Source organism: Hippoglossus hippoglossus, chromosome 19, assembly GCF_009819705.1.
Source record: "Hippoglossus hippoglossus isolate fHipHip1 chromosome 19, fHipHip1.pri, whole genome shotgun sequence".
Classification (NCBI taxonomy): domain Eukaryota; kingdom Metazoa; phylum Chordata; class Actinopteri; order Pleuronectiformes; family Pleuronectidae; genus Hippoglossus; species Hippoglossus hippoglossus.
In genome coordinates, this window is record NC_047169.1 from 7196390 (window position 1) to 7224303 (window position 27914).

Consider the following 27914-nt stretch of genomic DNA (forward strand, 5'->3'; position numbering starts at 1 on the left):
TGTTCAGTCTCCATTTTTTCTGCTTTAGCTCTAAATCAAAATTTCTCCTTAGAGCTGAAACATAAAGTCACACAAAGTCAACACAAACTTAATTGCATTTTTGAGCCACTTAACTTTTTGTTTCCTCTTTATTTATATTCTCCCTTTTGATTTTTTTTTTTTACTGTGAGAACAGGCCTGTCTGCACCACCATCTTCTTGTCGTGATACACTCCACTTGCATCTTGGCTGTCGGCCTGGAAATCTACTCTTCTGTTTTATACAAGCAGCAATTATACGGCAACTATTTCATGTTATGTGGGAAATTTTGCAGGTTAGAGAAAAAACGATGCATCATAGGAACATCCAGACCTACGTGAGTAGTAATATAACTTTTTACTGACCTGATGTCCTCTCAGTTAACATCTGATCCTCTTATTACATTTTCAATTTCGTCAACCTCTAACTTCACCTGCATCAGTACGGGGCAAAAAAGACAGACGCGATCATACGAGTAGGAACCATCCTGAGTGTCTTGCTTGAGGCGTGTTTAAGTGTGAAGAGTTTGTGTATGAGTGTGTGTCGTGTGTGTCGTGTGTGTCGTGTGTGCATGTGGGTGACCGGCGATGAAGGAGCTAAGCGAGGGTGTGATGTACTTTACGAAGTTGAACGTGTTAGATAGACATGACCATGTGCCATCAGTGAGAAAAACTGGAGAGGAGAGAGGAGAGAAAGGTGAGGAAAAAAAGTGATATGCTGGGAGGGCAAAGTGGGAGAAAAAAAAAAAGTGATGCGTGTGATTAAAAGAAAAGAAGGGAGTTTGGTGTATAAGTTGTGTGTGTGTGTGTGTGTGTGATGAATCAGTGAAGATGGGTAAAAGGGCAGAGAAGGGAGGGGAGCAGAAAAGAAGCGAAGAAGCAAAGATGCCAGGGAAGAAGTGCAGACAGAGGGAGAGAGAGGAGAAAGGAGCAGAGGAGCGAGGGCAATGAGCTGGATTGAATACCATCTGACAGGTCCAGCTGGGAGTTTGCCCACCCCACAGCACCGCAAAACCCCTCAATATGGAGGCCAATTACTGCTGCCCGCGTGACCGTGGCATGGCAGCATCAGAGATGCAACCCTCCTCCTCGCCCTCTCCTTTTCCCTTTTCCTCCGCCACCCCCCATTTCCTCAACCCACCCCCCCCCCCCTCCTCCCAAAAAAATAAATAAATAAAAAAACACTCCCACCATCTGTGCAGAGTGACAACAACCTCTATACCCTACTACGCACAACACAGACTGTACACTGCACACACACACTTGGGGCAAACACACACATCAAACATGACAAATCCTCACTCATGGGCTCTGTGTGCTTTCATACTCGACAGCAACTCTCTGAGTGTGTGTGTGTGTGTGTGTGTGTGTGTGTGTGTGTGTGTGTGTGTGTGTGTGTGTGTGTGAGTGCGTGCGTGCGTGCGTGCGTGCGTGCGTGCGTGCGTGCGTGCGTGCGTGCGTGCGTGCGTGCGTGCGTGCGTGTGTGTGTGCATGCATCTTCTTTGACGAAAGAAAACATAAAAAGGTCTGATACTTTCGCACTTTCTGCATCCACTATATGTAACACAAAGACAGTTAGACACAAGCAGGAACACACACTCACATGCACAAATGCACTCACACGCCCAAACTTGCACACATGCACACACACACATGTGGGGCAAACACACACTTCAAATATGACAAATCTTTACTCATGGGCTCATGTGTGCTTTTATTCTCGATGGGTGTGTGTGTGTTTGTGTGTGTGTGTGTGTGTGTGTGTGTGTGTGTGTGTGTGTGCATCTTTTCTGACAAAAGAAAACATAATAATACCTTCACAGCCGGTCAGGGACACCCACACACACTTACACACACTTGCACACATGCACACATGCACAGAGGCACACAGCACCATCATTGTTCAACAGATGCAATGGAATTTCGCCCTATGCCAGCTTCATCTCTTTTCACAGAGCTGGGCGTGGTGCTCGCAGGCTGGCAGGGTGGGGATGGTGGGAGGGTGCAAGGTGGGTGAGCGTGATGCATGTGCCCGCTGTGGTGGAGGTGACTCCCAGCTCCAGCTCCATGAGCAGCCAGACAAGCTCGTCTAAATGGGTGCTTTTTGTTTTTGTGCCCTCTCCTGAACCGGGTGTGTGGGAAAGAGGGGAGTAAGTGACAAATAAAACATGTTGCACATATATCACGCGGACACACACACACACACACACACACACACACACACACACACACACACACACACACACACACACACACACACACACACACACACACACACACACACACACACACACACACACTTTTAAATATTTGAATTGTTGTGTTGGGATCGGTTGATTTCTGTCCCTGTCCTCTCCTGGACAACAAACCACATTCTAATTATGACACTGATTAATCCAAATGAAAGATTTTTTCCCCCAGATTAACCCCAAAATAATTAATCCAATAAATGTTTACCTAATCTGATGAATGGGGGTAAAACTCTCCAGATGGAGATTTATGTACAGTATAGGCTTGGGCCTGCTTCGGTGTCGCTGCGATTTTTAGCGGATAAGTTGATCTTTTATATTTTTATAAGCAGTTAAACTGAGCTGATGTGGCGGATTATTTCATTACAGTAATTGCATGGTATTTAACCGTTAATTTGAACAATTACGCATGAATTGAAATTCCAGATAATTGACTTTTATGGATATTAGTGACGTCAGATAAACCCACTTGTCAGAGATATTTAGAACAAGCAGCACAATAATGATCAATTCAGCTGGAGGATATGACTGCTGAGTAAAATCCATCAATATATGGAATTAATCATAATTAGTAGATAAATTAAAAAAATAGTTTACCCCCAAAATCTATTCAGTTAATCAATTAATTGAATCTTATATGATTGATTTAATGTGTTCGTGTAATACTACTACTAATACTACTACTAATAATTATTATAATGATAATAATAATCATAATGAATTGTTGACAACATGGAACCACAGGTGTATTAAAGTGGATTCAAGTCACACACTGTTCAAAAAGCTGCTGCAGGATTTAAACTCCTGTAAAATCGTTTCCTCGAAAAGTGCATGACCGACAATGTCTTTCTGTCCGGAACCGTGTGCGCGCGTGTTTGGTATGTGTGTGTGTGTGTGTGTGAGTGTGTGTGTGTGTGTGTGTGTGGACCCTCAGCCTCCTTTACCGGCGGAGAATAATGAACAGATGCTGAGTGAATTAGGAAAGAAATACTGGGTCCCTCCCACAAGGGCCACTTTGGCAGGGGCCGCCTGGCTGCCACGTGGCGCAGCTGGCACCGGGTCGCTGGTGGCGGTGGTGGCCGGTGGCTTTATCCCGGTCCCTGGCTTTACTGGTGCCGCGCAGACATTTAGCGACTTGGCACCGCGCTGCGCCGTCAGCCCCTCTGCCAGCCGCCGTGCAGCCCGCCCCACTCAAATATTATTAATAATAACATTAAATAATAAATGATTAAAAAAAGAGGTTAGAGCAGCAAATCAAATCAGAAACGTGTCTCTCACCTTGACCTTCACCGGGGACATGTGGACTAATCATGACCCAGAGACCTGCTGAACACAGACCATTACTCATTATTATAGTTTTTATTTATTTTGTCCTACAAAAAACACAATTATATATTTACTGCCCTCAGCTTTAGGCGTTTGACCACTCATACAAGTGTTTAGGGATTTGTCTCTCTCTGTTACAAAGCAAAAATTGACTAATTTCAAGACTTTAATTTTCCTTAAACAAAGTGTTTTCATATTGTTTAATACACCTGTAGCCTGGAAACCCAAAATGATCAGGTTCAGTTTCCTTAAATAAATAAAAGTTGGGTATTTACAGTATCAGTAGCTCCTTAGTGATCTCTTAATTGTTATTTGTTAATTACTATTTTCAGATTTATATTTTTTGTTGAGGAAAAAATTTAATTTCCCTGTGCATTTGCCAACTTATAAACTGAGATATTATTAGGAAAAATAAATAATGAGCAATATGACTCGTCAGTATGAAATGATGAAGAATATCCTGTTCATGTTGCAGAAAAATAAACCTGCTATTTGAGGAAAAACAAGGAGAAAGATCAGAAAATATATAAAAACGCCGCTTTCTGTTTGTTTGTCCTTGATGATTACCAAAATTACAGCTTTTCAGATTTATCGTGTGTGTATGTGTGTGTGAGGGTTTTTAAATGTGTGTGTGTGTGTGTGTGTGTGTGTGTGTGTGTGTGTGTGTGTGTGTGTGTGTGTGTGTGTGTGTGTGTGTGTGTGTGTGTGTGTGTGTGTCCATAATACCATCCCTGGGCTTTTTCATTTCAAACCAACGGGCCATTGATTCACCTGATTTCGCACCTGCCCAGCTCTTCCACTGATGTGATGAGTCAGATGGGTCTTTTTTTTTGGCCAAAATATAAAACAAATATATAAACATGCTCAAACCTTTTTTTTTTATATAATAAATTGTTTATTTTTGTGAAACCTCCTTTCAATGTGGAACCTGCTTACATCTCGTGGTGTTGTGTCTTCGTCCGGGTCAGTGTCGGATGGGACAGCGTCCACCCTGCAGTGCCCCGGTGCTGATTTCCCCTGGATGTCTGCACCAACATATGGGACCCAGGGCAGTGGTCCAAAGACGGAGCTGGACTCGGCCATTGATTTGATAAATCAGCAGAGATGTGATCCAGCCTACATAAACTCAAATGATCTTTATATTCATTGTATATTTTTAGAATTGTTCAAAATGACGGAAAGAATTTGGCAATTTTGCAACCGTCTGTGTTTAATATTTTCAGAACGGCCCCATGAGCAGGTTCAGGGAATAATCAGGTCTTTGAGAGTGTATCAGTATATTTGTTTTAATATATTGTGTAATGCATTTTTGTGAATTAGTACTATATCATTTTATAATTGTAATTTTATCATTTAACCATCCGGACAAATACACACTCACCTGCTGTGACCAGGCTCAGCTCCACCTTCAGCGAGCTGGAAAACAAATTGACCAGAGCTCGTCTTAAAATGATCTTTGTTTGTGGAATATACGTGCTGGTACTTGTTCTGTCTCGTGCTCTGGGTGACCGAGGCCTTTTGCTCTGCACTCTCTAACTCACCATCAACCACTGTTGAGTGTATCTGGAAGCTCAGAGTGAAATAACACATGTTGTCATCGTGGTTGTGTCGCTTTTTTGGTTCCAAAGAGCTAATTTGAGCTTGAAACCGTCTGATGTGCAGGTCAGTTTCTGCTGCAGCACCATTTTACTGATATAATATATATAAAATATGTATATTATTTATAATAGGAGCTCACTCGTGATTAGCTGTGGGTTTTCATAAAGCTTAACATGTCCATAGTTTGTAGGTTTGTCTAGGCTGTGTCCGTTTATTCCAGCCTGTTGCTGCATGTGCATATGCAACAGTTTTACAGATCAGCATTTCAATTTCACTGATTTAATCATTTCTACGGATGCATGCATTTGCACATTTTTAGCAGAATCGTTCAGAGCTGCCTTAATTTCTAGGCTAGACTGAGAGATTCAAGAAAAACTGAGAATTTAGACCAAAAATAAAGAACCAATTACAATCACATTTTTTCCAAACATCTTTTTTAAAGGTTTATGCATATTCTGTTCTCAGTTCCACCAATTGCTTTAACAGGTTTGTTTAATTTCTTCTATGTTAACTGTCCAATATCCAGTGTTTATTTTCTCAGAATACAGACATGTTGTCTCTTTTGATATCATGTGGTTATTAATCACATTAGTCATATATAGGCCTGCACCATGTTAGATTTTATATATCAGCCTGGATTGTTCTTCAGCTATATGCAACAGGCCAAGACACTAAATTCAAACCCTAAACCAAACTGTGTGTGTCTCTCATCATCCATTTTGTTTCTATAGATAACTTGTGTTTATAAAGTATTAATTTATAAAGATATATAAAGATTAAACTCAGGGGTTCATGTTTAATTTAATTAGACATTGTGATTTTTTTTTGATAAATCAAAAAAGTGCTTTATCGGAATAAAGCAAATGACATAAATCCCATTAAAGCAATCACAACACAGGCTGCAACTTTCACCACCTAAACCGATTTTAATATCTAATTTCAAGAGCTAATTTAAACAAATAATAACAATAATGATAAATAGGATGAAGTAACTCTAAATATATTTAACATACCTATAGACAACATATTTGATTTCAGTTTAACTTTAAAAACTCACTGGCGTATTTTTTTTATGTCCTTTACGAGTATTTATTTATCTACTTGTGTATTTATTTTTCTTGTGTGTTTGTGTGTGTGTTGCAGTTTTAAATCATTTAAGATATTTGAGTTGAAACAAACAGAGCCTAACCTCAAGGCCTCAGTCTCACTGTTCACAAGAAGATTCGTTCATCACTTCAGACAATTATAAAACATTTTTTTTATTTCTGTTTCTTTTTTTTTCTCGTGGGCCTGTACATCGTTTAGGTCAACTGCAGTCGTTCTGCATACATGATAATACCGGACACACTTTGAGAGGATGTACAACAGTATAGGGATGACATCAGTAGAATACAGAAGGTAAATCAGAGGGGTTCTGTGCCACTTCCTTCTCTCGTCCTCTTGTTTCCAAACATCGTTTTACACATTATGGGATTGTCACTGGAAGGTCGATGAGCCTGACTGGGGCTCAGTTGTGGAAAAACGCATTGAGGTCCTCGTATGGAGGAGCCCTGTCGTGGTGCAAGTGCACGTCGTGGAAGGGGGGAATGTTTTCCGAGTGCGGACCACCTCCTCCACCACCTCCACCTCCACCACCTCCTCCACCACCACCACCACCACCACCACTACTGCGGGCTCCCGAGGGCCCGAAAGGTAGACTGTGGCCTGGTGGTCGAGACGTGGTCAGTCCGGAGTAATGCATAGAGTAGTGATAGTTCCTGTCCGTGTCAGAGGACTCCTGCTGCCTCCCGGACAGTCCGCCGTTCAGGCACACAGGCGGGCTGTGCTGGCCCTCATAGTCCGGGCTGTTGTAGTCAGGAGACGTGCCCCCCGGTGGGTACACGCCCTCGTATCCAGATCCGTAGGAATGGCCCCGCAAGTTGAGCGCACCGCCGGATCCGGGCTGGTAGTGCGGGCTGGAGAGGCGGGAGCAGCGGTAGGAGTAGGGGTGGACGGAGAAGGGAGAGGTGGGCACGTGGAAGCGGGCTGTGTCTGAACACGGTTCAGTCAGGAAGTTCCTGGTGTTGAGCTGCAGGCAGCCTGCCACCAGGTTGGTGGTGGGCTGTGACAGGCCTTTGCACAACATCTGCACGTAGGCCACCACATCTGGGCGCTTCCCGTTGCGTAAAATCTCCCCCAGAGCTAAGATGTAATTTTTGGCCAGCCTCAGAGTCTCGATCTTGGAGAGTTTTTGGGTTTTGGAGTAGCACGGAACCACTTTGCGCAGATTGTCCAATGCAGAATTCAAGTCGTGCATGCGCGTGCGCTCCCGCGCGTTCGCCTTATGTCGACGCACCTTGGAGCGCTCCGCGCGCGCCGGGGTCATCTTGCGCTTCTTTGGGCCGCGCTTCTTGGGCTTATCTCCGCTGTTCTCGTCTCCGCACTCCTCTTCCTCGGCCTCGTCCTCCTCGTCGTCGTCGTCGTCGTCGTCGGCCATCTCAGACTCAGCTCGGCTGATGCCTTCCAGCGGCTCGTCCAGATCGTCGTCCCCGAGTTGACCGGGCTCGTGCACGTCGTCCTTGTCCTTGCCGTCCTCGCTCTCGTTGTCGTCCGCCCAGTCGGCCGCGAGCCTCTGGACGTCCGGCAGCACCTCGCTGAACAGACGGCTCAACATAGTGGCGAGAGACCTGCAAGAGACAAGCAAAGCTTCAGCCGGACTGTTGTGCGTCCTGCTGCTCTTTACGCACAGAGAGAGCCCGGCTCAGGGAGATCCACGAGGCCGGAGGATGCATATTTTTCCCTGGAGAAAATGTCCTATATTGTTCCCTAAGCAGTTAATTTATGTTTGTAAATATATGTGTTATGAGATTATAACTGAGGGCCTTTACGGAATTTATTTCCCCTTTCGATCTCAGGCTGAACTTATCAATCGCACATTTAGAAAATTGAAATCAAAGTTTTCTTGTTTAATCCGTCATAAATCTGGTTGATTATTGGTTAACCTGAACTAACTGGGCCTTATCTAAAGGTTTGTGTATGATTTGGATCATTTTCTCACCTTTTTAATTCTAACAATACTTGTGCTTGTTGTTATAAAGATTACCCAAAAGACTGGATATTGGTCTTTTTTTGAATTCTATGATTAAACGCAATTATTTATATAGCAACAGTGTCAGGGCCAGTCCTCGGCCTCCACACGTGCCTCGGTCTGTCCCCCTCCAGCAGTCCGGCACAGGGAGCGGAGCTGGCCTTCATGCTTCATGGTCCCCCAGGGACGCATTAAGGGTGCGGTCCCTCCTCCGTCCTATAAATTACACCAACCTGGAGGAATTCCAGCACAGCCACGGCTGCCCCGCTGGACCACTGGATCCCCAACATTTGACTTTTATGTCTCAATTAACAGGTTTTTGTCCAAATCCGATTTAAAAAGGACTTTACCCATACGACACCCATCCTCCCAGCCCCCTTGAGAATATCTCTGTAATGTAAAAATAACACACAATTCAGTGGGAAACATTTAAATTACAATAACGATATTGAAATTTGGCTTAAGGAGAAGAGTCCCTGCAAGATTATGAAGCCAATTTTGGACACCAAAGGGCCACAGACGTTATCCAACACTGTTCTTAGCTGAAATCCAGTCTGTTTAACTCTTATATGTCTCACTGACGTCTTTTTTTCCTTATTTAAAAATGCATTTATTGGTAAATCAAACCTCCATTGAAAGGTTCCCAGGCCCAGGTGTTAACAAGGTATTTTAATATTATAATTTGTCGGTATAAACGTGTATTTCCCTCTATGTTTATGGCATCACACTGACCAGTAATTCAGACTACTAGTTATTTATTAAAGCAGATTTTAAATGCTATGATTCCTCCATGTACTTTCCAGCATCCTGAGCTCAGCTGTGCGTGTGGAGTCGCATTTTTTTTCTAATCTTGTAACCACAATGTAATTAATGCCAACCAATACCTTGTCAATTACCCCGCGTGTCTCCACGGAGAATTATACCCCCACGGTGCTCTGAAGCACGTCGTGCGCACGGAACACACACACGCGCACACAAACACACACACAGTAAAAAAAACAAAACAATTATAACAAAACAAAAATACTCTCTCTAATGCTCTTTGAAAAGATAGAACAGTGGAAATGACACATGTCAAAACGACCGGAGTAGAATTCCTCTGAATTTGATCAATGTGGATTTATTGATTTACTGGAACGAAATATTGGGGGGGTCGATATCTTCGATAAGACCTGCGATGAAGAGCCTGAAGAGGAGATTTAAAAAAACAAAAAAACCCTAATCTGATCACGTCGCATGCGAGAAAACGACGAGCGAAGAGAAATGCTCCCTAATTCCAAAGAGCGGGTTTTAATGATCTCTGTCCGTGAACGAAACACAAAGACAGAAGCGACACATATCTGATCATGCACAGAATCGATCGATTGGAAATGTGTCCTACCTCCGTGGTGGAGCTCAGTGACGGGGCGAAGGCTCGGTTTGTTTACACCATGTCTCTCCGGGTGGGCATCACATCCACACGCCCTGCACGGATGCTCAGCTCTCACACCTCTCTCTCTCTCTCTCTCTCTCTCTCTCTCTCTCTCTTCTCCTCCTCTGTCTGATGCTGCTGATGCTGCTGATGCTGCTGATCTCCAGCCCAAACGCGCGGAGCGGGAGCCGTGCATGTGGCACCTCAGAGGCAGGACTGGGTGGGTTACATACCAGCTCTGATGCCAGGCCCATATGGCTGGCACGTCATTGGCAAGAGCCATCACATGAGAGCCGGTGATTGACATGCGGCCGCATTCACAGAGACTGGCTTCCCCCTGGGGGAGAGGGACTCGCCATCTGTCACCGAGCTGAAAGAGAAAATGGAATAAGGAGTGAATGGCACACAAAAAATCAAACCGGCTTCTGTTAGCCTGCATCTTTAGGTGAAAAAAACGAGGTTAATCTCATATAGAAGGTTTAGGAAAAACAATACCCTTATGAGAAATAATTATAGTAATCCTATATTAAAATGTTTTTTCCCATAATAATATATTTTACTGTGACATGATTCAAAATGTAGGCTACAGCGAATGAGAATCATCCAATTGGATCGTTATAGGATTATTTTTTACTGATATTGTCGGATGAGAAAAAACAGATTCCTGAACCTAAATCATCCACATAACCCCTGTGGGAAAACTGATTAAACGTCCTCCTGATAAATAGGCTAAAGGGAACAACTACAAATCCCTGTATAGAAATATCATAAGGGGGAAAGAATCTGGTTATACCACCAACAAGAAATAGACAGATAACACTACAGGGTCCACACAAAGGCCCTGGATGAATAAGGGACCTGCAATAAAGATCAGAGTCAGGGTGCAATTGCCTAAACGAGTCATTTGAACTGAGCTAAGCAGAGCGTCTTGGTTTGGGCTGCCAGGCTTGGCACAGGTGCCTGTGGGCGGGCTGGTGCCAAAGGTGGCAGAGGCACAGATTGCAGAGAGGGGCCAGAAGATGGGGCCACACAAGAGAGGAAGAGAGAGAGAGAGAGAGAGAGGAGGAAGAGGAGTGATGGAGAAAGAGGTGAAGAGGGAGAAGTATTATTATCACCACTGGTTTATTTACCACTGTCCGTGCACAGTTTGTGTTCAGTTTAAATGCTTGAATCACAAGTGAAGGACAGTATCTCTGGTCATGGCTGCCTCTCAAAATCCTCTACTTTGAAATTTTCAAATCACACACATTTCAGTTTAGGTTCTAAGTAGTAATGACCTTTATCTCCTAAGGTCACGTATAATTCCATGTGTCCATTGTATCATGTAAAGATGCAAAAATAAACGTTAACCATTGCATACTATGAATTCCTCTCATTCCTCATTGTTATAATATAAACAGAGCAAATTGACATTTGACAAATAAAGAAAGGAAGCTCTGTTTCTTTATAAAATAATGATTTTTGATTTATTTTCTTTTTATGCTACAAACCATGTTGCTTCCACTCCTCAATGTGAATCTCTTATTGTAAAGACATGATGTTTTTTTACAACCGTGAATGCCAAAATTTATGCCAATTAAATTCTAGAGAAATCTGGTTTCTATTATTGTTTTAGTCGAGTCGGCTTTTAATGGTCAAGGTCAAAGGTCAAGAGGAGTCTAGAGGTTAAAAACAATGTTGAAACTTAAACTTCATTTCATAATTATTCATACACATAACTCAGTATCAGTTTTATGGTTGAGTTTGAGAACTGGAGCTGCAGTTCTCTGTTCATGTTGTTTCTAAAGTGTGGGGGACATCTAGTGGTTTCCAGAAACAGGTGCATGCGAGAGAAACAAGTTATGCATCACTTCCTTTACTCTGTATTAACCAAGCTGTGTTCTGAATTTCTGGTGATGAGAGTGTGACAATGATGGGAAAATGTCTTAATCTTGCAAAGAGGGACACCCTGAAGACCTTTAAAAACATTGTGATATTGTTATTAGAACAGTTCGGCCTATATCAAATGTAACTGGTCTTTATTCCAGCATGTTTAATGGTTTGATTCCTGCCGCTTCATTTTCTGATTTGTCTAAGTAGCCTGAAGGGTTCATATTTTCACTCAGGTTTGGATGTGTTAGGTTATTTAAAATGCTTTGAATCAGGTTCCTGGTGCATTATCCCCCAGTACATTCAGATTTGATCGTCCTCTGTATAATTTCATCATGAACCTTTGCACATGCAGTTTATTTAGTTGCCAGACATTTATCATCCGTCTATATTTATCAACCATGAGAGAATGTTGTATGTCAGTTGGCGCCTCCTTGTGGTTTTATGGACAGTGACAGTGTGGCACATTATTGATACTAACACTAATGGGTATGTTATATATCTTTTCTGGTTATAACACAATAATCCTAAAGATTATTTCTCTGCAGCTCGGTGCATTCAAATTACATCTGAGTGATTGATTGCGGCGCAGGATGTTGTGTGTTTACCTCCTCTCGCTTCCATTCAAATATATCTCCTCTGTTTTAAACATTTAAAGTCCTACATTACACCTTGACGCACAGTGACGCAAATGTTATCGACCATATGTCCGTTTCTTCGAGGTCAGCAGTCGTCCTGAGAGCGAGCCGAGCCACAGATGGCCTGGGTTGAAATGTCCAAGGTGGTGCTTTTGCTTTTCATCCGAAGAACTCTCTCTGCAGGTCTGAGTTAACTCTCCCCGGAGCTGACAGAGAACCAGAGTCTTTCTCAAGTTCACACCAGTGCAGGGTGAAGAGGAGAGGCTCACTGGGGGCTGGGAGCCAAACGTGGGAGCCCCCAGGTCACGGGGGGGGGGGGGGGGGGGGTGCTGCTGCTTCTTCTCCGGTCATTAGGAAAACAAACAGTTTGTCTGATGAGAAAGTGAGAAACTCCTAAGCTACAGCTACAGATGTTCACATTGTATATTCATGTGGGGGTCTAAGAGAACGTGGTTGGCTGAGGGCCTCCCCCCAGCCTATAACATATCGTTTATACATCAAATTAAAAGCAATCAGTTATCAATACATACGCTAATTAAATGTGCAAGAAGTTAAATTAGCATTGATTTAATCTTTCCCTTTATCGCTCTATCACTTTTGTTTAAACATCATATGTATAAATGTGCATGTGTAAGCTCCCTCAGTCATACACACAGACACCAGCACTACACACCATGCACACACTACTCCACTGCAAACACTAAACTCTGAGAGGAGAAACTGTTTCCATGGCAATGAATCTCCCAATCCACTACCTCTTATGTATCTACAGCACTTCTGTGTATCAGATAACCTATGAATCCATGTGGAGACAGAATAATTTCATGTTTGACTCCACAGAGAAACACTAAAAAAGACAAACCCAACACTGTTTAAAGGATAAATGCGATTTCAAATGATTCAGTGATGAAAGTGGATCTGGTCCTGCGCAGACAGAAAGGAACATCGGTCTGTGATGTTCTCAACTCGCTTAAATGCAATCTCCCAATTCAGCTCACTTGTTCCAGGAAGATCAGAAACAGCCAAAAGTAGCAATGATGATCCTGCTTTTTTTTATATTTAGATGAATTAATAAAGGGGCCGTTGCTTTTATAAGACTTCAATCAAGTCTCAAACCTGTGATACTCATCATCTAAAGTATCTTTTAATATTTTTACTTTTTACTTAACAGACCCTCGTGCAAGTCGTATTTCTTTACAATGCACTTTCATTATGAATTATCTCATGCAGACTCAAAAAGAAATAGGTTTTGAACTCATGTGACACTGAAGGCATCTCAATCGACACTTTTAGAAACGTCTTATTTTCAGCCCAGCTCAAGGGAAATTGCTTTCTGGGCCACTTTTGAATTGGAAGCCAGAGACATGGGCGGAGTGTGTGTGTTCCTGTGTGCGTGTGGGTGGGTGGGTATATGTGTGTGTGATTTAGGTATTACTCTTGTTGTGGGGACCTAAAACTGTTTACACAGTCATATTATTGGGACATAACTAAAACATTTAATTGTAAGGTGAGGATTAGGAGTAAGGTTATGTTTAGGGTTTAGATTAAAGTCAAGTTTAGGTTTAGGTCAGGTTTAGGTTAAGGCTACAGGGTTAGGGTTGGGCAAGTTACTATGTCTCCAGGAAATCAGTCTAAGTAATGTCCTCTGAAGTCATGGAGACACGATTGTGAGAGAGAGAGAGAGAGAGAGAGAGAGAGAGAGAGAGAGAGAGAGAGAGAGAGAGAGAGAGAGAGAGAGAGAGAGAGAGGCTGACAAACGCAGCTGAAGAGTCCACAGAGATCTGCTGCATGTGGCAGGAGGATGCTGCTGGTACCCTACAGCTGAATTATTATTACATTATCATTAATAATATAATAATATAATATTCAGTCAGTGGTATTAGAGATTAAGACGCGGGCAGTTTAATCGGATCTGAGTGCGCTCGGACCTCCTCGGACATCTGTGCACTCGGGCTCCGGAGGCGTCAGCGCTGGACGCCGTCATGGACCCGCTGCTGCCCGCGGACACCGAGGTGATGGAGCGGGACGTGGACAAGGACGCGAGGAGGAAGATCCAGTTCTCCGTGCCTTCCGCCGTGCCCACCCAGCTGGACCCGCGGCAGGTGGAGATGGTGAGAGCGCAGGGATAGTGTGGTGCGTAAGGCCTGGCGTGGATGAGGGTGATAGTGGCTGTGATGGTTGTAGTGGTGATGGTGGAGCGCGGGCATGTGTGGACGAATGAGGTCAAACCTGGGTCAAATTTCCCAAACTGTGTGAAGATAAGTTTTCTTTAACGTGCAGACTAAGAATTGATATCTAAACTTACATGTGGGAAAGTTCATGCAGAGAGTCACTGTTATCTGGCATTGTGGGTCAAAGTGCAGGTTGGAATATGAATCAAATGCCTGCCTGCAAATTTAATCTTGTCTTTTTAAATAAACAGATGTGACTGTTGTCCCCTTTCCCCTGAAGTTGACAGACGGTTACATAACCAGTCTAGCACGACTTTTGCAGAACTCCGTATTTTGGATGTTGCGTATTATCCTCGCAGAGTGTGTGGGCAGCTGGGATTAAGCTGAGCTGCACAGCCTCAGTTGTTTGGAGCTCTCGAAAGTGATGAGGCATCTCTTTTCCTGCGAAAGTAGAGTGGAAGAGGAGGAAGTGGGAGATAAAGCTCTGTTTGTCATTTAAAAAATGAGATAGTGTCCCTGAGTAATAAATCTGTGAACCAAAACATCCACTTGTCACATTATTAGAAAGAGGGGGTGAGTGCATTGTGTGAAATAAATAGAGCATGGAGTCAGTTCTTTGTAGCTTCTGCTGAATCATCCCAGAGTGAAAGCAGGTGAAGATGCTAACGTGCACGGACAGTGACCCTGATTGGTGAAATATTGCTGTGTGATCAGGAAAAATATTGGCCTGTGCAATATGGAGGCAGAGCAGCTATTAAACTTAAAGCTATTAAAGTCTGGCAATGATAACGGTCCATAAAGGTCGTCAAGGTAACACTGAGATAGGTTTGAGATACAGTCTCCCTCAGCAAATAAAATGTAAGTGTACGTAGTTTCTCCTGCTTTTAAGACAGTAGACGTACATAACCAAATGGTGGGACGCTCCCTAGAGGGAAATCTCATCGGCGACCAGACGTCTTTATTACTCCCTGGTAGAGGATTTGGAAGATTTAGAGCATGTGTTTGTTTCAGAATGGAAAATAAATGAACAAATCAATGTCTAAGCACTGAAATGTTTCTCACACATCTGTTGTTTCCAGCCCAGCTTGGAGTCTCTTGAGCTTTGGACTACTTTCCTTTTGCTCCTTCTAGTGCAGATTCATTCCTTCATTTGCTTTTCCAAACAGCCACACAGGTCTGATTTCATGAAAATGTAAACACGCTCATTCAGAAACACAGTTTGAGGTTAAATAACTCTGATTCTTATAGTAGGACAGGTTTGGATAACTAGACCTTCTCATTACTGAAAGTATTCTTCTATTATTAAGACCGCTTCCCTCTTGAATATCAATTCCTTGAACTCTCTTTGGCAGTTTTCACTATAAGGGCGATTTCATAGTTTCTGCTTCCACCAGTCCACTGGAATCCCCTATTGTCCCTGTGATGTAAATGTGGTCATAGGGTACGCACCCCTACGCCTGGTCACACATACGCAAATTCAGAGCCACAGGATTGGCCTCGCCACAGGAAGCGAATGTTTAATTTCCCCCCCTCACTCACACAGATTGGAAGTGAACAGAGAGCCGAAGGCCCCGAACTAATATGGTAGAACCTTGGGCACATACAGTACATGTGACCAGAATGAGTACGCAACTCTCATTGGACACGGAAAGTATGGTCAACCCTCAAGATGCAGTTTATCAACTCAGGACCTAAGATTACTTCAAATCTTCCATCATGGATCTAAATGAAAGTAGCAGCATTTCCTGGTAATTCACACAAAAGGTTAGGCGGTTCAAATGTTATCTTGCGTCTTAGGCGAGTGACCCTGAATCTGGTGTTGCAATGTACAGGAAATAAGAAATTCTACAATGTTTAAGATGCAAGAATTCCAGCCGAGGGGATAAACACTCATCCAGCTGCAAAATTGGTTTTATAATCCATATTGTCGGCCTCCTGCACGAGAATCCCTCTTGTTTCGTATTCTCCAGCAGTGCAGTGCTGTAGCTGCCTTTGTAGGTGAATATAAAAATGGTTGTGTCATGTGGGATGAGACTCAACTGTACTTGACACGTACTTGAATGCTGCAAACCCGGCGCCTTCCTGGATGTTCTAGTTGTCTGTGGCAGCAGCTGATCCGGCGCGTTTGTTGTTCACTTTTATCCAAACCACACAGAGGATTTCATTTTCACATATTTTGCTCATCACTTATCACGTCTCATGTAGTCTGCAACGGTACTGTTTAGATTCTGAGTGTTTGGTTGATCTACTGTTTAGATTCTGAGCGTTTGGTTGATCAGTCGTTGACTCAACACGACTCATGACTCCTCAAGAGTCTGAGAAGTGGCTGTTTGACAAGAGCCAGCTGTCAGTGATGCCTCTTCACCCCATTTTTAGAACATCAAATACCAAACTAATCACAAACATGAACACTTGAGCATACATCCGTGTGATAAGAAAACCCTAAAATGACAGAAACCATCTTGAGAAAATTTGGGAGAAATCAGGTGAACTTTGACTTTTTACTCAGGGCCATGTCCCATCCACTGACACGGAGGAGGTGGGGTTCATGACCTACACTGCAGCCAGTCCCCAGCGGGGCGCTCGAGACACTTTGGCATCACAGTTGGGGGAGGTGTCGTGTGAGAGATGTAGAGCAAGCTAAGTGATTGTGCAAAACATTTCCAAAACAGCCATAATATTAGCATTGAAATGGCAGTAGCATGGAAAAACAGGCATGAGGAGAGATAAGCAGAAAGAGTTGAGGGGAATGAGTGAACGAGTGTTGAGGAGGACAACAGTGAAAAAGGAAAACAGAATAACTGACAGAAGGCAAGTCGGAAAGGAAAGGAGGAGGAGAGGAGATGACTGATTAAAACCGAAGAGATTAGCTGTTGATGACTGAGGCCCAGAATCAAGGGCAAAGAGCTAACGCCAAGAACAAATTCCAACTGCAGCACAGCCAAGAGCTAAACTCCAGCAGAGACTTATTCCAACAACCCAACGTTCTTCCTCCTGCTCCTGTTGAGATTATTCCTAACAGGGTAATAATGAATATTAGAAACTGGAAGACCAGGTGAGCCAAAGTGTCCTGATGGTCATATCATAAACCCTGCCTCCTCCATGTCAGCGGATTGTACCAAACTAAAAAGTCAAAGCAGATGTTAGGTAAATTCGTCTCAAAGATGTTTTCTGTCATTGTAGGTAGTTCTTATCACCCTGATGCATGTATGTATGTTCAAGTGTTCATGTTTCTGATACGTTTGGTTTTAATTAGTTATTTGATGTTGTAGAAACTTGGTGAAACATCATGATTGACAGCTGAGACTGACTCACGATTGGTTAAGTGGTTGTATAGACGGGACTTCGCTACCGTGATCCTTACCGCGCAGACTCTGGCTCCAAATGCACAAGATGGCAGCATTAGCATCAGCGATGATTGTCTTCATTTCTGGACAGTGGGAGGAAGTGGAGAACGTGTCGTCCATCTTTAAATACATTCCTTGGAGTCGACCTGGAATAGGAAACTTCCCCTATCGAGTGCACATGTGTACAGTGTGTGTGTGTGTGTGTGTGTGTGTGTGTGTGTGTGTGTGTGTGTGTGTGTGTGTGTGTGTGTGTGTGTGTGTGTGTGTGTGTGTGTGTGTGTGACTCGCCCACGTCACTACTCCAACAATATTGTGTTTCCAGTCAAATAATCTGTTTGAATGAAATGTTCAAATCAGGCGCTAAACTATTTTTAAGAATTCTTCGCTGGGAAACAAAAGGTCAGAAATGGCAGCGGTGGGTTTGATTTGTCTCCTGTTGAATGTGCTGCGGTCAAATCCAGCTCTGCACAGGATTATTCACAGAACTGATTGAAAGCATTGTATGAACAAAGGACTTATGCTTTCACTGAGTGGTTGTGATTATTAAGTGGATGGGTTATTTCTGTATAAAGGCCTCTTTAGGACACTGCACGCATCCGGTGATACCATTTTGCCTTATGAACATCCAGATTAATGCACTGAAGTTGAATGTTAGGTTACGATGAAGTTCGTCCCACATACCAAAACTGAGTAGGGGGTTTACTGATTCATGGTGTGAACATTACACTGAGGCCCTGTGCTGCTCCCACTCCCCCCCTCATCCTCATAGTTTCTGTGGCAGAGCTACTGCAGCATGGTTGGAGTTTCTAATTTCGCTGGATCGTTCTCAAACAGGGAATAAAAACAGCGTAAAATCAGAGCAGTAAAATGTACAAACACATGAGACACACACAGTTGGCATAGAGCGGTCGGTCCAGCTGTCCTCACTCTCACTGGCGTGTTTTTCTGCGATCTGTTGCACCAAATATGATTTGACCTTTCTGGCCATGTTAGCACGTTTTCGTAGAGAGATAGCAGTTTGAATAGAGAAGAGCTGTCCTTCCAAAACTCATGAAAATGTGATCCATCTACTTGTAAACATGTGCTCAAGTGCGAGGCAATAGTTTTGTAAAATGGCCATCACAATGTTTTTCATTAAAGTCTCATCCAATCTTTGTACGTTGTTGGGCAGATAAATTTGTAGAACAAATCAGGATGGGCTGTTTCAGTCCATGTTTGAAAATGATTTAAAACAAAACAGACACACTGACAGAACTGCAATGATAAATAAAAAATAAAAAACAAACCAAAAGTGGTAGAAGCTAATTCCTACAAAACCTAGGCTACATAATGTTCATGTAAACTTGTCTAGGCCATGTGATACCGGTAAATCCTCCAGTTATTAAAGAAGAAGAGTCATTGATCCAAATTCTTCTAAACTAACACAAGGAAATGGAGTTTGATCCACAACAAGCTCAGATAGGTCTTTAAATACAGCCACACTGAGCTGCTACTGATATTTAATTATGATTTCAAACATGCACAACAAGGTCCTGACGGAAATCCTGTGTTTCCTGCAGGTGCTTCACCTTCTGGCTGCAACACTTATAAAAGGTCACTGGGCCTGGACAGGCTTTCAGACAGGTGCTCAACCTGTGGTGTAGTTCACATGAGGTCTGTGTGTGTGTGTGTGTGTCCATCTGCTTGTGTGAAATTGCACACATGTTTGTTGGATTACAGCATTTAAAATGTGGATTCCCTGGTTTTCCTATTTAATCCATATTCAAATTTGACCAACCACACACACACACACACACACACACACACACACACACACACACACACACACACACACACACACACACACACACACACACACACACAATGGCAGCATATGTAATTTTGTTGAGTGAATGATGAATATGTATGAGTCCCAGCACACAGAGGGAGGTGAGAGTTACTCCAACGTGAGAGCTGCCCACACGTTTCCTGCCCACGCTCTCATCTGCCATTGGCTCGGCAGCAGCTCGCATCTCGCAACAATCTTATAAACATAACATGTTGTAAAAATAGAGCTGATGTGAGGGAATATATCACATGTGCCAGTACACCTTTATTTATTGTTAGTCTGAATAATGTGTTCTATGGTTGTATTTACTTCAATATGAATAATCTCTTTATTGTTGTGGTGGAGTTTTTCTAATCATGATCTAATCAAGTAAAATACGCTATGACTGCATTATGTTCCCAAAGTACATGAGTGTTGTGAACAAACTTTAGTCAGTATTAAGAGTAAAAGTACTTAGATGCAACAGAATGACCCCTGCCAGTGTTATAATATTATTGCTGCTCTAACATATGAGGAGTTGCCTACTTAAATTATCATTAAAGTGGAGCTAATTTTACACACTTTAGATGCTGGGAGGCAGTTTAATGTCTAACATTTTATTAAATGATGTTCAGCGATGATAATAATAACAGTGCACTATATTTACATGGCACTTTAAAAAAAAAAGGTTTACAGAGTGCTTTACATAAAAACTGAAAATGCATGCAGTGCAATAACAAATTTAAACATTTTAAGGCAATAAAAGAAACATCAGGACGCATAGTTTGGGTTTTAGAGGTTGTTCGAATAATATGGTTTGTTTAATTAAATGCCTAATTTGAAAATTAATTGCTAACCAGCTCCAAACCAAACGTGTTTCAGTAAATAAAAAACAATATTTCCCTCTGAATAGTACTTGAATAAGTGTTTGTATACCTTCCACAACAGAAATGCTTTTACTATAATCAAAATGCTGTAAAGTGGCTTCAAAGTCAGTGGAGGTGGAATTATTAAAATGTATTCAGAGTAAATAACTGGATAAACTTGAATATCTCATTTGATATTCCTCATCATTGTCAACGTGCAACAGTTTTATAACAGCCGACTGAAACCGATTTGAGATATCGAAGTTGCATTTCATCAGTTGTGTAACCATTGATTTCTGTGACTCACTCACGCTCCACACATAAAAATAAAGGAAGATGATGAATCTGCCGGATTTCAGATGTAGAGTTTTTTGAGCCCACAGTCTGTGACCCGAGTGGAGACCTCAAGTTCTGTTCAACAGCAACAGAGAGGCGCAGCACTGGTTGTATTTCATAGCTGCAATAACAACTGGAGATGGTTTAACACAGTTTATATAAAGCCTGCTCTATTTCCATTTTACTGCAGCAATAATACAACGGTCGTAAACAAACAGCAAAGACGTCTCCCTTCATGACTTTATTTTGAAGATCATAAAAGCTAAATAACAGAAAACCAACATTCAAACATTGACACAGCCACCACCAATTCCCTGAGAATTATAAATCCGCAGTGTGACGTTAGAAGGTTTTAAGTCGAAGCAGAATCACGTCTCGTGGTGAAATAACACAGTGGACAGCAGCAGAAAAATAATAAAAAAAGCTCAATGATTACAGTCATGTGATGTGAACATGCAGGGAAACAGTGAGTAAATCCAGTCGCCATCTATGACACGATGTAATCCTGCTGGGTCATTCAGGTACAATCTGCACAACAATCTTGTAAACGTTGTCATGTAATGTCATGCGTAGTTGTCATGGGGAAAAACATGTCAGTAAGCACACGGGGAAGAATTGTGTTGATCGCTGGAGGGATATTTGTGCACATACAAATCTCTCTCTCTCCCTCTTTCTCTCTCTCTCTCTGCTAAGATTCGAAGGCGGAGGCCGACACCAGCTACACTCTTCAGATTGACAGATCCCCCTTCACCAGATGAAGACTGCAGCCCACACCAGGTAGACCAGATGGTGACCGTGCACCATTTGGGGATGAGATGCCATTTATTTCAATGACAGAGGTCCCAATGCATCAGAACACAATGCAAAAACATGTGTTTTGATTGAGATGTGAGCCTTTTATGTTGGGTGTCATTACAAATCCCTCATTTTCTATCAAGCTCTATATGTTCACAAAGTGGTTGCAGCGCTCTCAGGTTTGTCCTGTGGGGGCCGAAGAAACGAAATCAGGCAAATGGTGCAAATTCACTGTGGGAGCAGATTTGTATCAGGTGGGATGAGAGCCAGTGGGCGCACAGCAAAAGTAAAGTCTCTTCAGAACTAATGCTGCATCTCAGGCTGATAATTCGTGACTATCTGGTGTTCCTCTGAAAGTCTAGAGGCTGTTTGAAGAGGTTCTTTATAAATAAAGTTGTAGCACAAATGTAACACAATGTACTTTACAGAATAAGAGCAATAAAAACAATGAAAACAATAATAACTACAATAATAAATAACCCCACTGAGGAAATGCCAAAGATGATAGAGGAGATTAAATTAAAAAATAAGGAAGGAAAACCGTACCAACCATTATCTTCATCTTGAAGGATTGTGTCATATTTGGTGCCTTTCGACTTTGATGCCAGCAAATTAAGAGAAGACAATAAGAGCAATTTATTATATTTCATTATTTATCTGAGGGCACAACATGCATTGGGACATAACACCAAAACAGATTCTGTACACACTGTATATCCATCATCTTTAAAGCATGTTTGACCTCCACAGTGGGTTCTGGGGGAAAACGGAGCCTTGAAAGCCAAACTGGTTCACGCGAACACCTACCAGCCGCCGTCACTCAAAGGTAAATGCTGTTTCCCCTTCCTCTGTCATTTTACATAACAACTGACACAAATGAAAGAGTCTTGGAGGCTTAACTCATCAACAGCCATGTGGTCTGTGTCTGTTTGGACTACAAGCATCTCCAAAAAACACAGGGAGAGGTGTGTGTGTGTGTGTGTGTGTGTGTGTGTGTGTGTGTGTGTGTGTGTGTGTGTGTGTGTGTGTGTGTGTGTGTGTGTGTGTGTGTGTGTGTGTGTGTGTGTGTGTTGGGTAAGATTAGGGGCAGAGGCAGCTGTGGGTCTGTCCGGGATCATCCTGGATTATAGGATGGGCACACAGCTGCAACACGGTCACACACATACAAACACACACACATACATTCAGATACACTCAAATATCTGCTCTTTTACTAAATTCATGATGGTATTTTTCAATATTATTGTTTGTATCAAATTGTGTATTTGACATTTGCAAACATGACTCATATTTATCTCATAATATTTTATTAAAATATTGTATGGGTGATCTGTAGCATGTTACAGTATCAGTGCAACATACCGATGATCTATATTTCATGAATGAAAATACCAAATATCATCAACAACATATTATCATCTGAATACTTAAAATACATAAACATACGACCATATCAGTTTAAAATGCAGCTGAATACACAGTAGAAAAATACAGTTAGTGTGTTTTTGCATTTAACAGCTGGAGAGACAGATAAAGACTAAAAACAGAGTCAATATTGGACGTAGAAACATCAGGTGGCCACAGAAAGTACTGAATTCACTGTAATTAGCTGTTGCAGGTTGAAAGAGCAACAAAATAAAAAACTAGGAGGGTGCTTGGAGATCGCAGACCTCCGCGATGCTGAGGTCTCAACTCGCCTTATTAAAGAAAGTGAAAAAACAATCCAGGATCTACCTGTTTATCCGGATCTGCTCCAAAATTTCATGGAAATCTGTTGAGTAGTTTTTGGACTAATCCTGCAGACAGACAGACAGCATTGAAAACGTAATCTCCTTGTTCGGAGGTGATAAAACATAAATAATCTCCTCCATGCACCTATTCGTCCAGTCGTGTCCGTTAAAGAGGTAAACTGATCCTCAACTCTTTGTTCTATACATTGATTTGTGTTTCCAGCTGTCCAGAGGATGGCCCAGGCTCACATGGCCTCCCTGGACATGACCTCTGTGGACAAAGAGGATTCCTCTTCAGGTGAGGAAGAGGAGGGACGAGAGAAAACGAGCCATCAGACAGACTCAGCTACCGGTGGGTACAGGACAGCGTGGTCTTCTTCATCTTACACTGGCACTTGGCACCGCTTATAGAAACTGCTCACACTTGTGAAATCTCTTTCTTGTCAGATCCAAGAGAAGAAAGCAAACCACTCAGGGATCAATGCGCTCCGTCGGACATTTCAACGGCGAGTTCTGATCCCAGCCATCGCCGAGGAGATGAAGGGGAGGCCAAAGAAAGAGAGGAAGGAAAAGGGGAATGACAGAAGTACGCTGCTCTTATGTTGGCGAGGAACCGACTTCCACAGCACATGTGTGGGCCATGCTTGTGTGTGCATGGGTGTAAGTATGAGTGTGTGTAATGTGGACGTAGGAGTGTGGGCATGCATGCGAGACAGAGTTGAATGTGGAAAGGAGAGAGCGAACAGACGGGTAAAGGGGAAGGTCAGAATTTTAATGAGGAAAAGTTGAACACGGGACTTTGGGAAGTCACGTCTCGGTCAGCGAAAGGAAACCAATCATCCAAGGACACGGCACAAGACAGAAGGAGAACTGCCGAGAACAATGAGGTGTTGTGTTTTTTGCAGGATTCGACAGGATTTGTCTTGGGCGAGTTTTCCACTAAACTATTCATGTGTGAAGAATGAGATTGAGAATTACCTTTTCGGTGCCAAGTGTACACACTGTACAGGCCATTTCACCACACTGGTACTAAAACTCACACCTCATGAACAATCAGAAATAGCAGGCGATGCAAATGGCTCGGGACGGGACCCCAATTTCATGCACGGGGACAATTAATACATACACTTAACACGTATGAACTGTGGAGATAAATAGTTTCTCAGTTCTGATTGTGTATAATGAAAGTTTAGTGTCGTTGCAGCACAGAAGCAGTGACATTGAGGTCGTTGTTTCATGGTGTCTCATACAGAAAGTGTGAATAACGTCCCGGGGTTTGCATAGTATATGATATACTCTATTAAATTATATACACAATATGTTACAGCGTCAAAAAAAATTAAAAGCCAATCAAAATGCAATCACTGCTGCTTCTAATTATCATCATCTTTCGGTTTCATTCTCTCCCAGACGTTTACACGCAAGGTCAAGGAAAATCAAAGCCGGATGGATTACAGACGATTTCGGTGCAGTCACAGCCACAGCAGATTAGATCACATCAGCCTAATCCAACTAATCACGATAATGCAGCACAGTTATTCTGGTTTCATATCATGAATCTCTGGGAGTTGGTACTGTGGGCAGGAAGAAGACTCATATTGTCAAACACAATATGTTCATGAGGAGGATTAAAAGGTTCATTCACGACCCTGTATATAAACAATGTTTTGTGTTGGTTGCTAATAAAACAGTTTTAATGGGCTGCGGGAGTTTGTGTCATTGTATGTCTGAGGAATTCAATCACGACATAATTCATTTTCTTAAAGATCAACCAAGTCAAGCAAAAATAAACCAAGAACAAACTGTTTTGCCTTGTTGAGAAAAATAAAACATATCAACAGAAATGTGTTCTGAACAATAATATGGATCCAGTTTGGGGTCAAGAGATATTTTCAGAGCAACTCAAGATGACCAAATACTGACACCCAGTGTTCAATACTTGTAATTACATAGTTAATGGCTCTGTGCGTGTACAACTCCCCTCATGAGACCACATTCAAATTCACTAGATCTACATTATTGTTTTTCTCTGCACCAAATTGCACACAGTCCCCTAAACATGTCTCAACTCTGATTGTCAACAACATTTAATGGCGTCTTCTTTAGGTCATGTCCCACCCCTCCACAAAATGTAATGGAAATATGTTGTTTAGTTTTTGCGTATTCCTGCTAACAAACCAAAAAATGCAAACAAAACATAATCTCCTCAACTGAGGAAATAAAAAAGTAAATATTGAGATTAATCCATAAAACTGCAATCAAGTGAATGATTTTAAAACCACAATTATATATTTTTTGCAATGAAAAAGTCTCTTTCAATACAGAAAATAAGTTTCTATGAAACACACTTTGAGATTGAGAGAATAATTACGACAAAAGATGTTTTTTTTAATAGTGAACGTCATCAGAATAGACATCATTTACTTTTTAACTTTAACTTTTAATATTATTTTTCTATTTCCATGCTCTCCCACTACACATGTTGTCCTTCATAGGGTTGCTACTCCATCTATTTTAATATTGCAAAGAATTCTATCAACACAATGTGCAGAAAGAAAACATGATGACAAAAGCATTGCGTTAACATTTCGTCTTTATTCACATTGTCACATATTACAAAACACAACAGGACACTTATCAACCTCTGAAGCACAAATAAATATTCAGCATGTTAAAATATACTGTGTGTGAACTGCTGTGTTAAGATGCTAAATTATAAACTATGATATAACAATGAGGACAAAACTGGAGCATGACTTTCTTGATGCTGTATTCTTATTTTTATTTTATTCATTAATATCTGCATGGCTACTTTAACATGTATTACTCTTTCCTTTGCCTGCTCTCCCACTTCATCCTTTTAGTCTTTTCTTGCCTTTACAAAAAACACCCCAGTCACATCATCCACCCCGACCCTCATGTCCTGAGGCAGTGTGTAAACCTCCAGCCGGATCAGGGTGAAGCCGCTCTCCTTCAAACTAGCACAGACCTGTTCCTCATTCAGTGGGACCACAGGGATCTTTACTCCAGGGCCCCCGAAATAGTAACTCTCTCCGAGGGCCCCGATGAGCAGGAGGTGGCCACCGGGCCGCAGGAGCCTCCCAATGTGGCCCAAAGCCTTGGTGAAAGCGGCCAGGTCGGGGCTGACACTCTCCAGGCAGAAGCAGGAGACCAGACAGTCGGCCCCTGCTGAAGGAAGGGCGCCAGGGGCCATAGGCTGAGGGCGGTGCACATCAACTGGGAGGACGTCCATGATGACCTGACGTAGCTTGGCAGCTTTCTCCGTCCATGCTGAGGGCCTGATAGAAACAATGAAGAGTGAAATGTGAGATCTGGAAACACTTTAAAGAACCTGAAGAATTCTCAGCAGGGATCAGGTTGTACCGTCGTCCTTCCAGCTTGCACACGTGCTGGAGGTAAGGCGTCCAGTCCAGGTTGCAGCCGCCCTCGTCCTGGAGCCAGCGCCTCAGCTCCTGCCTGTTGACCTCCAGAAAGTCTGTGAGCAGCACCTTTTTGAAAACCTCACAGCCGCTCAGCACCTGGTACAGGGTCGGACCGGAACCTATGTCCACCAGCAGCTCACCACTCACATCACCTGGGGAGAGGTGCAGGAGAAAAGGAAATTCTGAGAAACAAAGAGTTTGATACCAAAACGTCAAGTTCTTCTAAAATATTTTGACAAAAAGAAAAGAAATAGATGTGGTTTTTTTTCTGGTTCCTGTCTGTCATTTTGATAACTGTATTTCTTTTTTTTGTTATGTAGTATTAAGAAAGGTTAATTGGAAAGAAGAAGAATTTTGACAAGACACAAATATTTTATATCCAGAAATATCTGGATACACACCAGTTAGGCCTCATCGTGCATTTTTCTCAAATCCAACATTTCAGAAAAATAGCAAACAAGAAAACAACTGTGAAGAAACAACGTTTTTGGCTCCAAAGACGAGTAAGAATACCTCCCATTAAATTCCTAGTATTGGTGTGACATTAAATTCACACATATTTTCAAAGCAACTATTTTAAAACAACATAAGTAAATGTACGAGTAAGTTTCTTTGGTCCATCTCTTTACCTTCAGTGAAAGCTCGGTGGAGACAGGCCAGTTTCCACGGCACGATGCTGTCCGTCCTCCCGAAATCCGCCCTCGGTGGAGTGTAGTTATACTGCAGATACGCTGCAGGATCAAACCCCTGGTAACAGGCGGCCATGGCCATTACGCCGCTCTCTTGTCCCTTTTCTTCCATCCTCACTGTGCTGTTCACAGTCTCCAGCTTGGTGGTCAGTCTTCAGGTGTATGACTGGCCCCCTCAGCCACCTTATATATCTGTATGGGTTCATCTCTCATTACGTGTGTGCTTTGGGCTACTCTGAGTTTCCTGGGCAGAGATAGAGATCATGTTTTTCGGCCTGTGTTGCTGCCTGATAGCATTTGTTCTGTTCACTCTCCCCCGGGCACTGATACCATCAGATCAGGGGGCTTCCTCCAACACTCCACCTTATAATGGACTCCTCACAAGGCTTTCAGGTCTTCCACTCAACCCCTCAGAGATCCTCCGTATCTCCACCATCACTCCGACGGGCCTTTTACGCTCCAACCATTGACCACTTCTGCCTCAGGGAACCATGTTTTAAAGACACAAACAGGTCTATCTCCAAGACAAAAAGCATGCGTCAGTCTCTGTCTGCT

The 27914-nt window shown here is 42.5% G+C and overlaps 3 protein-coding genes across 3 annotated transcripts; 1 reads left to right on the forward strand and 2 right to left on the reverse strand.

Moving 5' to 3' along the window:
* Positions 1–6428: 6428 nt before the first annotated feature.
* Positions 6429–10551, reverse strand: LOC117753432 (neurogenic differentiation factor 2-like). The gene is made up of 2 exons (XM_034571510.1): positions 9639–10551; positions 6429–7856 (listed from the first exon to the last, which is right to left on the reverse strand). The coding sequence occupies exon 2, from the start codon at positions 7841–7843 to the stop codon at positions 6698–6700; it is 1146 nt and encodes a 381-aa protein (XP_034427401.1). The 5' UTR covers positions 7844–7856; positions 9639–10551; the 3' UTR covers positions 6429–6697.
* A 3378-nt stretch (positions 10552–13929) lies between these two features.
* LOC117753435 (protein phosphatase 1 regulatory subunit 1B-like) lies at positions 13930–25071 on the forward strand. Its single transcript, XM_034571516.1, has 5 exons — positions 13930–14286; positions 21396–21479; positions 22248–22323; positions 23451–23579; positions 23675–25071. The coding sequence occupies exons 1-5, from the start codon at positions 14158–14160 to the stop codon at positions 23806–23808; spliced, it is 552 nt and encodes a 183-aa protein (XP_034427407.1). The 5' UTR covers positions 13930–14157; the 3' UTR covers positions 23809–25071.
* A 635-nt stretch (positions 25072–25706) lies between these two features.
* LOC117753434 (phenylethanolamine N-methyltransferase) lies at positions 25707–27874 on the reverse strand. The gene is made up of 3 exons (XM_034571515.1): positions 27300–27874; positions 26612–26822; positions 25707–26526 (listed from the first exon to the last, which is right to left on the reverse strand). The coding sequence occupies exons 1-3, from the start codon at positions 27469–27471 to the stop codon at positions 26088–26090; spliced, it is 822 nt and encodes a 273-aa protein (XP_034427406.1). The 5' UTR covers positions 27472–27874; the 3' UTR covers positions 25707–26087.
* Between the last annotated feature and the right edge of the window lie 40 nt (positions 27875–27914).

What these genes read in the sequence shown, in the direction of transcription:
- LOC117753434 (XM_034571515.1), bottom strand. Translation starts at nt 27,471, where the DNA reads ATGGAAGAAAAGGGACAAGAGAGCGGCGTAATGGCCATGGCCGCCTGT. An exon ending in CCACCGAGCTTTCACTGAAG is followed by an intron (nt 26,823 to 27,299) that starts GTAAAGAGATGG and finishes ACCTCTCCCCAG; the next exon opens with GTGATGTGAGTGGTGAGCTG. An exon ending in TGCAAGCTGGAAGGACGACG is followed by an intron (nt 26,527 to 26,611) that starts GTACAACCTGAT and finishes TGTTTCTATCAG; the next exon opens with GCCCTCAGCATGGACGGAGA.
- LOC117753435 (XM_034571516.1), top strand. Translation starts at nt 14,158, where the DNA reads ATGGACCCGCTGCTGCCCGCGGACACCGAGGTGATGGAGCGGGACGTG. An exon ending in AAGACTGCAGCCCACACCAG is followed by an intron (nt 21,480 to 22,247) that starts GTAGACCAGATG and finishes TGACCTCCACAG; the next exon opens with TGGGTTCTGGGGGAAAACGG. An exon ending in CCAGCCGCCGTCACTCAAAG is followed by an intron (nt 22,324 to 23,450) that starts GTAAATGCTGTT and finishes TTGTGTTTCCAG; the next exon opens with CTGTCCAGAGGATGGCCCAG.
- LOC117753432 (XM_034571510.1), bottom strand. Translation starts at nt 7,843, where the DNA reads ATGTTGAGCCGTCTGTTCAGCGAGGTGCTGCCGGACGTCCAGAGGCTC.